Below are 13078 nucleotides of genomic sequence, written 5' to 3' on the forward strand. Positions count from 1 at the left end.
GAGAGTCTACTATCAATTCACTGACTGCTCAGAATGGCTGCCATTTCTGCTATAACGTGCCTCCTGAATAAGTTTTGGTGTTTTATGTCTCCAGAATATAGAGGTTGATGGGCTATCTTATAAACTGGAAGGCCTGAAGAAATTCACAGAATATAGTCTTCGATTCCTAGCTTATAATCGTTATGGGCCAGGAGTATCTACTGACGATGTGACGGTGGTTACGCTTTCTGATGGTAAGTTATAGACAGTGGAATTTGACTCACTTATTTGTTATAATAATGAAATAATATTGAATGCATGTGATAGATTCCGTGCTCAAGGGGTCCTAACTAAAACTTCTTGAAATAGACTAATGTACATTAGAAATTTGGCTTATTCATCAAACCACTTATTACAGTCAAATTTAAACTTTGAAGAGGTATATACACTCTGAATCAGAATGTCCTAATTAGTCATTTTCAAGGTGTGACTACTGCCTAAGAGCTCAAAATAATTTTTTGTGTGTGTTTTCCTTTATTCCTATAAATACAAACACATTTGTGCATGTGTGTGGGCTAATTTACATCATCATCTTTTGTTTCTCCTTCTAAACAGTGGTAGGTGATTAAATGTGTTTAAATGATGGACAGTCCTCCTATATATACCTCTAATTAATCAAAAATCATGAAGATTTAGGCCAAATAACCCAATATTGAAAGTATTAAAACTGAACCTGAAAATTTATATTTTACCTTTACCTTGCCTAGCAATTGAAAGATCAGACATAGTTTTTAATGCCATAAAAAAGAAGAAATCTTAATGAAATAGACGAATTTGACAAAGCAGTAGCAGAGGTAACTAGAGATCTAAGAAACGGATGATAATGAAATGTTAGAAGTTTAATGAAAAGTGAAAATAAAGCATAGCAGAGTTTATGATATGAGGCCAGTGACAATTCAGGCAGGTGCAGAAATGCAGAGCTGTGACCTCTATGAATATTAAAAAGGTAGCAAGCTATTTCTTTTCAACAACAGTTTCCATGTTGGTGTGTGCAATTCTATAAATTATTGATCTTTTGAATTTCAAAGAATGACTTCAGTTTGTGATTCGTTCGCCAATCCACCATGCTTTAATCTCAGAAAGTATCTGGGTACATACTTCACACATCAGTGAAATGAGGAAGCACATGCATGTTCTGAAGGACAGTGCAAAGGAGACACAGGAATAATGTTCATTTGCAATTTCAATATAAAAAATATATATCTGACACTGCTTTGGTATCATTTTTAATGTAATTCCTAAGCTCATTCATCGGATTCTGTTATTGAAGACAGAACAGAATATTTATTGGCAGAATAAATTACTTCACAACTTATAATTATAAAAATAAAAGGAAAACAAATGAAAATGAATATTTTACATAATTTATGTAGATTTCTTTCACACTCTGAATGTAATACTGTGGCCTTATTCTCTACTTTGGTTTTAAATGTCATAAGTGAGAAAGATAGATTATTACTCATTAATCCAAGACTTGTTATCTAGAAGTGTTGCAACATTTAGGATTTAGAAAATGCCTGTCATTTAAATAAAAGGATTTCATGAACCTCATTCAGCAAGCATCACTGTGCCAGAGGCCCCCTGCTCCCCTCTGTCAGATGCATTTGATACAGAAAGCACGCACTCCAGGGGCCCCTAGGACTGGGCATTCTGACTTCATCTGCATTCATCTTTACAATCACTTCATCTCTTTTACTTCAGTTTGATGGCCTTTCCTCTCTACTGAAGCTCTCCATGCTGAGGTCACATGAAGATGAATTTAATTATAATTATAGTCACCCACTTCCTAGTTGTACTTAATAAAGCCATATTCTCCTTGACTTTCTAGATGTTATAAAAGGCAGATATTGTGAAAATTAAGTGGCGAATCCATATAAGAACCTGAAACATGAGCATGGCATATATTTAGATGTTTAATAAATGTTGTTATGCCAGTGTCTCTCTTTCTTATTATTCTAAATGTTCCTTAAACGTGAGGTGATATTATATTCATCTCTATATCCCTCCTTACTCAGTAAATATTTGTTGAATTACTCAGGCAGTTCAGCCAAACCTGTACAAATGTTTGTAAGTATAGACTCATCTTTAGGACTTCCTATTTGTGAGACTAATTTAATGTATAATTATGTCTACATACGTGTGTTACAGAGACCTTTATATTTCTTATAAAGCCCTAGAAATTCTTACCAAAATATTATTTTGGGCCCATAGAAAAATTGAGTTAAAAAAAAAATGAAATGCCAACTGTTTTTTTGAATTATCCCAAAAGTATTCTTGTTATGCTAAGATGCTTATAAAAATTTTTTTATTCTAATAAATTGTCATTTCTAATTTAGCTCCCCTTTGTTTCTCTGGGAAGAAACATTGTTATTGTTCAAATTCCTCCATCCAGTGTATCATTGGTTTATGATATTCTACTTTTTCAGACCCTTGGGATTGTAGATGTCTACTAAAAATGATGCACAAGTTGAGAGTTGTGAGTTAGTTTATTTGGGGTCAAAATGAGGACTGCAGCCCAGGAGACAGCACCTCAGATAGCTCTGAGAGACTGCTCCAAAGCGACAGTGGGGGAAGGTAGATATATAAGGTTTTGGCAAAGGGGGAGTTGAATATCATTAAGCACTTGTTTTATAGAAACTTCCTTTGCTAGTCATGAGGATCTGATGTCACCATGAAAGGATTTACTGCTTCTCTAGATATGAGGAGATGCAAGGATTGAGATCATAAAATCAGTTCCTAAAAATATCCAACTCTAAAGACCTGTCCCACCAGACTCCCTGGAGCACAAAGGGCCTCACTCCACCCTGAACTCCCTCAGAGGCTACTGAAGGTTAATAGCTGCAGGAACATAGGGTTCAGTCTCCTCGAGGCAGATGGCGAATGCCCTTGTTGTTAAGTCTGTTGGTGATGCTCTTGGCAAGGGCCAATTTGTATTTGGCATAAAGCATCAGTCTAGACAGTCTAATATTTAGTACAGACTGTGAGTAGATTAGCCAGTTGTTTCCAATATACTATCTCTTGAACTAGTTGACATAAATAGGTTATTTATAGGTTTTATGAATTAATGAGCATGTATTTGCATCCATGCCAACTTGCCCTATGTCCAAAGGTGTAAGGACCAGATTTCCTGGGCAAATTCAACTATAGGAATGTGCTTCTTACTTTTATCAATAATATTTCTTGACTATTTATTAGTGCAAGACCCGGCTCCACGTACTTCACAACACTGTATTTTTTCCTACTTTGTAGACGACAAAACTAAGATAGAGGTCATAAATGCTAGTAAGCAGCAGAGCCAGGTCATGGAAGTTAGTTAGTAAAGAAGGAAGATTCAGTGTGGAAAAATGTTGAGTTTCTCTTATTCTACAATAAATGTCTCATATTAGTTCCCTCAAGAAAAATGCTTAGTTATATATATATAATTCTTTCAATCCACAAATTGTGTGTATAGGACAGCTCAGGCTTGCTAAGGAGAGGAATTCAAGTGACTATATGACTCATTTACAAATGTGGAAACTTAATCTACTCCACAGAATGCTTCATCACCATGTGCCTAAACCAGTATGTTCCACTGTATTAAGAGGAGTTTCCAGATCAAATGACTCTGATTGGCTTTAATGAACTTATTGTAAGTGATAAAGTACTTGACATTTTGAAGAGAAAAGCAATGAGCTATGTCCTTCCCCTCTGCTTCATGAAACAAGGAAGCATTGTCAAATAAGACAAATAAAGTCCCAATAGTTAAATGTTGAATTCCACTCGCTTTCACTAATCCTATTATTATCTATTTATTTGTAAATACTATGAAAATTGATAGTGAAAAGGAGGAAATAATAACTAAAAATACTATAGAAAACATTGTTCACTTTCTTTCCTGACTGTGTAAAGCAAGAATAGCCAGTGTGCTATCATGGAAAAGTAAGAGAAATTTGTATTGTAAAAAATTGACAAAATTCATCAACACCATTGTGATAAGTACACCTTTGGGACTTGATGGCTTTAAATTCCTAATACAGAAAATTATCAGATAGTGGTAGTTTACTCTTTTTCTTATATATTCTTGGCCTTCTGAGATGAGCTAAATATCATTTGTAAGCTTTTATTAAAAGGCCATTTAAGGGTTACATATTGATTAGCATAGCAGCTAGAATAAAATGTATGATAAATTTAAGATATCTTCCCTTTCCTCCAAAAATCTATGTTACAATTATAATATAATTGTATAATATATAATACCATATAATATAATGTATAATATAATATATAATGTAAATATTATAGTATCAGATGAAACATAAATGAGGTATTTTTCATGTTTGTGATTTGTTATAGTTTAATATTAAGACTTTATTTCCAGTCTTCACTTTTAAAGAATTGCATTTCTGGTAATCTGTGCAATTATATGATTCAGAATATAGTATTTTTTTTTACTCTGTACCTATTTTAATTTTTATTGTGCTGTAGAGTAATTTGAATGTGGGTCATATTAAATTATTCCTCACTGTGAGAATGTAATTTTTATTTTTAGTTCTGATCACTCAAATTGTTATTTCCAGCCTATCTTTTATCTTGTTGGTAGTCACTTTAGAAAGCTTTGTATCTATTAAAACAGCGTGTGTTTAGCCCTCATAAAGAGTTCCGCTTCTACCAGTATTTCCGCTTCTAGGTATATAATGAAGGAAATGAGTGTAATTGTCCAGCAAAAGCACAGACTAAAATTTTCAGAGCAGTTTTATTCTCATAACTCCAAACTAGAAATTGATCCAAATGCCATTCATCAGTAGAATAAACAAATATAAATTAGGGTAATTATATAATGCTATAGGCCAGGCAAACAAAAAACTATTGCTACTTGCAACAGTATGAATGAATCTCAAGAAATAACAATTATCCAAAGAAGCCAGCCTAGGGGGGAAAAAAGACAACCACTATGGCTTTGTTTTTAGTGAGCTCAAAATAAACTAAATTAATTTCTGGAGTTAGAGGTCATAAAAGTGGTGGCTACTATCAGAAAGATACTGACAGAAAAGGGACACAAGTGAGCTTTCCAGAAAAAGATACAGAAAATGATATGGATAATGTTCTATATCTTGATCTAGGTGGCATTTAAATGGAAACACACACACACTATTTTATCCAGTCATAGATTCTGAAAGATTTGTGCATTTTCTTATATGTTATAGCTTAATTTAAAAAATTCGCAAAAATAATAAACATTTTTATTGTTGAGCAAATTTATTCATCAGAACCCTAAATGTGAAAACTATTTTACTATAATCTTATAATCTTTCTATTAATTGATTCATTCAACAAATATTTGCTAACTGTGCCCCATGTGCTTGACACACATCAATGTTGGGCATGCAGCATCAAAAGGACAAAATTTCTGGCTCCTCTGAGGGTTATATTCTCTATTTTATAAGAAAATAATAATATAATCAAATGAAATTTTAAAATAAAATCTATCTTGTAAATAATGGAATATCTTTTTGAAAGACTACTTGTTGACCTAATTCATGAACAAGCCTCTGGTAAACATTTTATCACAAGTTACATTGATATTAACTTTTATCAAGTACTAAGACAAGAAGTTCAAAGTCAAAACAAAATAAGTGATTATAATTCCCATCATGTACAGAAAGGTCCAAGAGCTAATATTTGAGTAAGTATTCATTTTTTCATTTAATTATAGAGTCAGTAAATATTAATTGAATGTCAGTTTGGAGGATATAAAGATTAATCAGACATATATCATGTCTTCATAGTGATTCTTTTTCAGAAGGCAAAACCACAGTAGAACATAAATAAATTCAGGGTAAATACAAGTACACCAGGAAAACAGATATTGTCCAAGTTCAAATTAAGGAAGAGAAACGTAACAAAAATAGCACTTAAAGTTTTGAGGATGCTGAAAGCATTTTTTCCCTGTTAAATTTATCAATTTGTCATGAAAAGAATACTCAGATTCATATATAGTAAGCATTTGCTGAATTGAAGCATTTACTCAAGCTACTTATATTCCTGTTGTGGGGCAGAAATCTTTAATTTTTTTATGATTCACCCATTACATCCAGAACAGTACTTGACATATATGAGTCGTTCAGTGAATGGCTGTCTTAGAATTACCAACATGATAGAATATTCACTTTTTGATATAGTAAATATCCATTTAAAAGTATTATACAGAAGGCTGTCCATCTTCTCCTACCTTCCGTGAAGGAGCGCAACAATTGAAATGCAAGTAGGTGAAACAGAATACCTAGAAAACTCACAAAGAAAAAGAAATTGCTCCCTTGTTAATAGAATTCACTCACCAAATGCTCTCCGGTAACCTGCTTGCAATCTGTGACACACGGGTTTAATTACAAAGTGTGAAAAGAAAGGGGATGTGTTTCTTCTTTTCACTTTTTAGGGGATAATAAAGTTTGCATTAAAGGGATTAAGCAACAAGGGTGACCATTAGAATGACATATTTCATCATAAAACCATGCAGGTCCTGAAAAGCACAATATCTTAAGCCTTTAAAACCACTCCAGGAAATCTCCTGTGTGATTTTATTGGTTCCTCTGGGAAGGTTATCACCAGGAAGCTGTAATTAAATGGCAGTATTTAGTATCACTGCAGGTGCTTTCTTGCCTAAGTATTTTGGAGGCTCCCTAGATGAATAACTGGCCCACCAAGTGAGAAAAATATAAACAAATGCAGTTATTTTCCATCTCTCCAGGAAAATATTGAAGTGCCACCTAGAATCACCTACCTAATTATTCTTATAAACTGAAAAATGTGTGCTTTCTCTTTTCAAAGAGGGTTGGGGTTTCTCTTTCATGACTTTGTCAATAACTGACCTCACCTTGTTTGATTTATTCTAGTGCCAAGTGCCCCGCCTCAGAACGTCTCCTTGGAAGTAGTTAATTCGAGGGTGAGTTGTGGAAATGTTTACTACTTCCTTACCTATACATGTGTAACTTGCGGTCACCCAGCTATACTGCCTGGGGTGGATGGCGGCTCCCATGTGAGCAAATGTTTCAAAACAACACAGTGAGTGGCATTAATCCCATGTCCTCCGCCACACTTGAATTAAACAAAAGGGTTGTTTTTTTCTAGTATACTTCATTCTGTAAATGTTTTAACGATTAAAGGTTATTCCATTAAGTAACAGAGTTATCTACTCACCTATATTTATCAGTACAGGACATTATGTGCTGGGTGGAAAACTTGAATGTGGGAATGAAAAAAAGCGACTTCAAGAGGTGGGATAGAGAGAGACCTTGTTTCCTGGTAGATTTAGTTAGAACTAACTATTTCATCATCATCCCTCTTCTCTTATAGACATGGAGGGCTGTTCTTGGGGTCTGATAAGGTTATATTTATGAAGCAGTGTTTCTCAGTGATGAATGTTTTCCTGGCCTGAAAAGTTGATGTAACTTTCAAAAGGGCTTAAATTAGGCTGGGTATAGCTAAAGATAAGGAGTTTAACACCAGAATCAATTTTCTGGAAATCTCTCCTTATTTCGAGTGTGTCTCACTCAGCCTTGGAAACAAGCCTAAGCCGTGCGGTAGACTGATCTGGCTTCCTTCTTTCATCATCTGATCGTGTGTGCCCAAGGAAGTAATTTCACTCTCCCTGGACCTCAGTGAGGAGGTTGGCCTAACTGGTCTCCAAGCTCTAGAAGACAATGGGGAAATTTAATGTGTCCTAGAGAAAGTCGTACTTTGGTATTTAATCCTAGCTTTCCCTTTTAGTAACTGTATCTGATGTTAGAACATCTGCAGCCTGAATAAGCCCCAGCTTCTATTATATATTCGTGTAATGTGAATGTCAGTTCTTCCCTCATTGATTTGCCATGAGGAAGAAGTAATATACCATATGCAATGGATCTAACTTAGTAGTTACTACTTCATTCAGTGTAGAATTCCTTGCCGTATTTTGCAGATGCCTCTGATGAAGTCATAGTCTGTGATTTTGATCAGATTTACCTCTGTCAAATGAATTTATCTTTTGGAGCTAATGAAAAAATGTCTCTAGAAAATGGTTACCCTTTATATTTTTAGACACTAATTGCATGCAAATGAATGAAACAAATTTAAACTTAGAAGGAAAGAAAACTAAGTGAATTAAAGGAGAAAAAATTAGCTAAAGGGAAATAACCAGAAATAGACATTACCCTAAAAGTGACATTATTATTTACAACAACAGTAACTGTTTTATAGCTGTGCTGTTCTTATTAAGAGATTGCCAAATCAAAATCAAGTAGATTTTAACAATTCTTGCAGGTTGCCATTGAGTGAATCTTGGAGACCATATTGTAGTTTCTCTTGTTTAAATGACTCATTTTTATTAGACTTTCACTCTCTGTATATCTTTCCTCCAGGACAGCACATAGAAATTGATATAAGCTCTTTTCGCATGTGTATGCTCGTATCCCATAAAAGTCTGCTTCAGCACAGGATAAATGTTTTCCTCTGAATGTGAATAAGGCATTACTGAATGACTCTGGATGCTATCTTTGAATATGAATTTATTACTTTCCTATGAAAGGGAATTCCTGGATTGCAAAATTGACTTTTCAACTGATGTGTGTGTATATATATATACACACACAAATATCATAGGCCGTACTCTTCTATATTCTGCAGTGTTTGCAGCAAGCAAATATTAACATTCCTGATTCTGTCCTCCTGAATTTATCTTTGTAGCATTGCACTACCAGAAAATTTAACTTGTTCATTAGCTTTTCAGAATGAACACAGCAGAGCAAAATACTGGAAACCTTCCTACTCTCTCCCTTCCTCTCTCTATTATCTTCTTTCCTAGCTTTTAAGGAATTATAAATTATTTTTCTTAGATTGTTACCAAGAGGAAAATAACTGGGTGATCAAACACTGTTTTGTCATCCCCAATATGTTGATACAGAGAAAAACACTAACCATATTCTATTTTGATATACTTTTCTTTAAAAGAAAAGCTCTCAAATATACTCATATTTGTTCCTAATGATTAACATTTCCAGGAAAAATGCTTGTTTAAAAAGAAACTTTGTAGTTGAAAAATTGGCATATTCTTTTTGACCAATAGAATTATGAATTTTATGGGATTTTTATTTAATATAGTAAGAAGAGTCATACTTTAAATTTTTATCTGTATCATATCAGCAATTATGGAACTTTTGATTAACAGTCAATGAGGAAATGTCTTGGTGTTTGCACACAGCTGGCTAGGATTTCTGTACATAGAACTGAGAAGTGACTACAAGGTATGAGAGTTTCGTTTATGGATATTTGTTATGGTATGGCCATCTATAAGCCAACTGGACCAAAAATCATATTACAGGACATGCGAAAAAAAATGGTCCTAATACACTGAGATAAAGGACCCAAGGAGTTTTTTGGTCCAGCATAGTAGATTGCTTTTATAAAATTAATCATAAAACAGACTAGATTCCTTTTCTGTATGCCACCTGTGAACACGTGTTATTTTGAAGGAACGGCTTGACCTATAGATATTATTTTTAGTTAATGGTTATGATTAGATGGTTATTTTTCTTATACTACTTTTTTTTAACAAGAAATAACATCTTCACTAGAAAAGATAAAATAGTGACTTACTGTTTGTACTTTAAAGTGCAACTTTTTGTTAGCAAAACTTTCTGTAAGGATAATTTTCTTAAGATTTTATTTTGAAAACTATTATTAGAAGAAATAAATATTACAACTTAATTAATTGGTTGGTATATAATGTACAGCTTGTAGAATTCAAAGGGGTTATTAGGTTGGCGCTTGACTGTTTTCCTTTATTTCAACACAGAAGTTCTCAAAATAAGACCATTTAGGGTATACTGAGATTCAAGGTATTCGTGGTGTTTGGACTCTTTCAGTAGCTCTCTGAGATCTTGAAAAGTCACTGTGTCTTGGTTTCATTTATTAATTTAATGTTACTCTACACTTAGTGTATATCGTGTGTGTGTGTGTGTGTGTGTGTGTGTGTGTGTGTGTGTGTGTGTGTGTGTAAATACAAAGCTAGGGACCTAACTCAGTCTTCCCCTTCATGGAACTCACAGTTTATTAAGAAAACATGGGAGAGAAAATTCAGCTTTCATCTAACCACATTTAATCTGTTGTAACTCTTCAAAGCAGACATTTTATCTTCCTTGATAAGATGAGAGAGCTGGAGAGAATCTCTAAAATCTCTCATGGCTTCCAAACATCTCTGACTGTATTTTCACTTGTTATACCTTTTCTGAATCATTTTATCTTTACAGAATTTGAGAAAATGGCACAGGTGTATTGATTAACTCACATGGCCAGGTATTTATCAGCTGAGCATGATGGGGCGATTACAAGGAAAGTGAAAGTGAAATCGCTCAGTCGTGTCCGACTCTTTGCAATCCCATGGACTGTAGTCTACCAGGCTTCTCTGTCCATGGGATTTTCCAGGCAAGAGTACTGGAGTGGGTTGCCATATCCTTCTCCAGGGGATCTTCCTGACCCAGGGATCAAACCCAGGTCTCCTGCATTGCAGGCAGACGCTTTACCCTCTGAGCCACCAGGGAAGCAAGGAAAGAAGCACTAAATCCAAATAAGAAAAAAAAAAAAAATACTGTAAAACACCAGGCACGGATCATTGTGCACATTTAGAGTCTTCAGGCACAGAATTTAGATTTCTCTCATTATATCACCTTTACACCTCTCCACTGTTGAAATTCTTATCCTTCATCTATGTGGGTGTCATTTTGCCCACCCCTGAAAGGGTTACCCAGTTAGTCACTCAAAGTTCAATAGTATGTGATATAAACCACTACAACAGTAAAATATATGACCGGTTATCTTTTTTAATCTTAAGGCATTTCATTTCCCCATGTTTCAGCATAATTTGGCATGCTTTAATAACTTGAAAATTAGTTTAGCAATCATGAAATTCCCTTTACCCAGAAACTACCCAAAGGGAGAATTAAAATAGCAATTTCCAACTTCAGAAAGCAAACTGATCATTTTGGTCCCAGATGTTTTACTGTCTTTTAAAATGTGATTAATTAATTAATACTTTATTAACACAGGGGAATCTTAAGAATTGTATCATTGAATTAGCCTCAAAAGGCTGTGTTTCTCAATATGTGTCATGACAGGAGGGGGTTGGTTTGTTTTTCAATTTAAGATTTGACAGATTAAGAAATATTTCACTGAACTTTTTTTTATTGGGGTGAAGTTGATTTACAGTGTTGTGCTAGTTTCTGCTATGTGGCAGAGTGAACCAGCTGTACATGTACACACGTATTCAAGAAGGGTTTTGACTGAGGTGTGTTTCTTCTGTCATTGGGCTAGTGATAAAATCAACAGAAGTGACAACCCAGTAAAGAGCTGAGTGAGGCTTTTGCATTTGATTCCCAACTGGGATGTTCACTTGTGTGAAAATAAGGATAAGGGAATAAACTGGAAGAATGAAAATGGGCCAATTAAATTATGTTATTCTGTAGATCTTCTGTTTTAGGAGGAGGGTCTGTGTGTGTGTGTGTGTGTGTGTGTGTGTGTGTGTGTGTGTGTGTGTGAAATTGAGATTGTCTTTGCTTGGTTGTGCAGAGGGCACTTGCATTCACACCACTTCCTGCTGTATCACAACCGCCCTAAAGCTGCACTGTTTACACAGGTGTTCTAGAACCACTCCCATCATCTCCCCATGATTGTAAATGTCAATCTCCCCCTTCTGTGTTGTGTAAAGGCCTTCAATCACTCATGAAAAAAAGCTATTTTGATTTTTCTGTTTGAGTCATCCTAGATCCTTCAGAAGATACATTTTGACCACTGAGTTATTTGGAGCCAGAACCCTGTGTCCTCCCCTCACAAATATAGTGAATTTCTGAAACAAATTTAATGTGGAGAAGAAGGAGTCATAGGAGACCTTTAGATGCCCTTAGGTGACCTTTAGGTGATTGATTTCACATAAAGATAAATTAGAAACTGGCATTACAATAATGTTTATACTCACAAACTTCATACTGATATTTGTATTCAATCGTAATACACAGAACATTTCTGCTGGACTATGGTGTGTTGAATTCATTTGAAGTAGATACAGATCTCTTGTATTTTTTTAGTTACTGACCCCTTCATTGATTCATTATGTAACTGTTCTTTGAGCATAGATAAAGGCCAGAAACAATGGCTGAAAGTATTTGGGAATGAGCATAATGGTAGGAGCATAATTGTAAGGAAGGGAATGTTTCCCAATAGTTCTTAGTGTCTAGTCATTGTTGGTATTTGTTTGTTGGTTGGTTTCTTTTTTGTCTAAAATTTGTAGACTAGACAAAAACCAGAGTATGGATACACATTTTTGTATTATAGTAAAAGGCAATATGGAATAATTCAGGAGACTCCCTCAAAAATAAAGTTGTGTTTGGTCTGTAATTTGTAAAGAACCTATATTCAGATATCCACTATCCTACTTACTCTTTTGAAAAAAATATAATTTTAAATTGTGGTAAAATATACATGGGCTTCCCAGGCAGTGCTAGTGGTAAGGAGTCTGCCTGCCAGTGCAGGAGACACAGAAGATGTGGGTTTGATCCTGGGGTCAGGAAGATCCCTTGGAGTAGGAATGGCACCCCACTCTAGTATTCTTACCTGGTAAATTCCTTGGGCAGAGGAGTCTGGTAGGCTACAGTCAATGGGGTTTCAAGGAGTTAGACACACGTATACACAGATAAAATTTACTATTATAACCATTTAAAATACACGGTGTATAGGCATAAATACTTTCATATTGCTGCCCACCATTCATTTCCAGAACTCTTTTCATCTTCTCAGAATGAAACTCTGTACCCACTGTATAGCAATACTTCATTCTTCTTCTTACTCCAGGCCCTGGTAACCCATCTTGACTTGTTTTATTTAAAGAAGTGAGGAAACAAATACACAGAAAAATTTATTATTGCCCTTTCAATTTATCTTACTAGAGAAATAAAAAAGTTAAAATTTTAAGGCTTCATTTTCACTGAGGAATGAAGGATTTAATGGCTTGTAGTGGTTAAGAATAGAGGCAGATGCT

General features: G+C 34.7%; 1 protein-coding gene across 1 annotated transcript in view; it reads left to right on the top strand.

The window, feature by feature from the left end:
- The window catches only part of DCC (DCC netrin 1 receptor), an 813847-nt gene that overhangs the window by 459654 nt on the left and 341115 nt on the right, over positions 1–13078 (top strand). Inside the window, 2 exon segments of the mRNA XM_068993780.1 lie at positions 95–233; positions 6909–6958. Coding sequence (XP_068849881.1) covers positions 95–233; positions 6909–6958 — 189 coding nt within the window.

Source organism: Capricornis sumatraensis, chromosome 21 (assembly GCF_032405125.1).
Source record: "Capricornis sumatraensis isolate serow.1 chromosome 21, serow.2, whole genome shotgun sequence".
Lineage (NCBI taxonomy): Eukaryota > Metazoa > Chordata > Mammalia > Artiodactyla > Bovidae > Capricornis > Capricornis sumatraensis.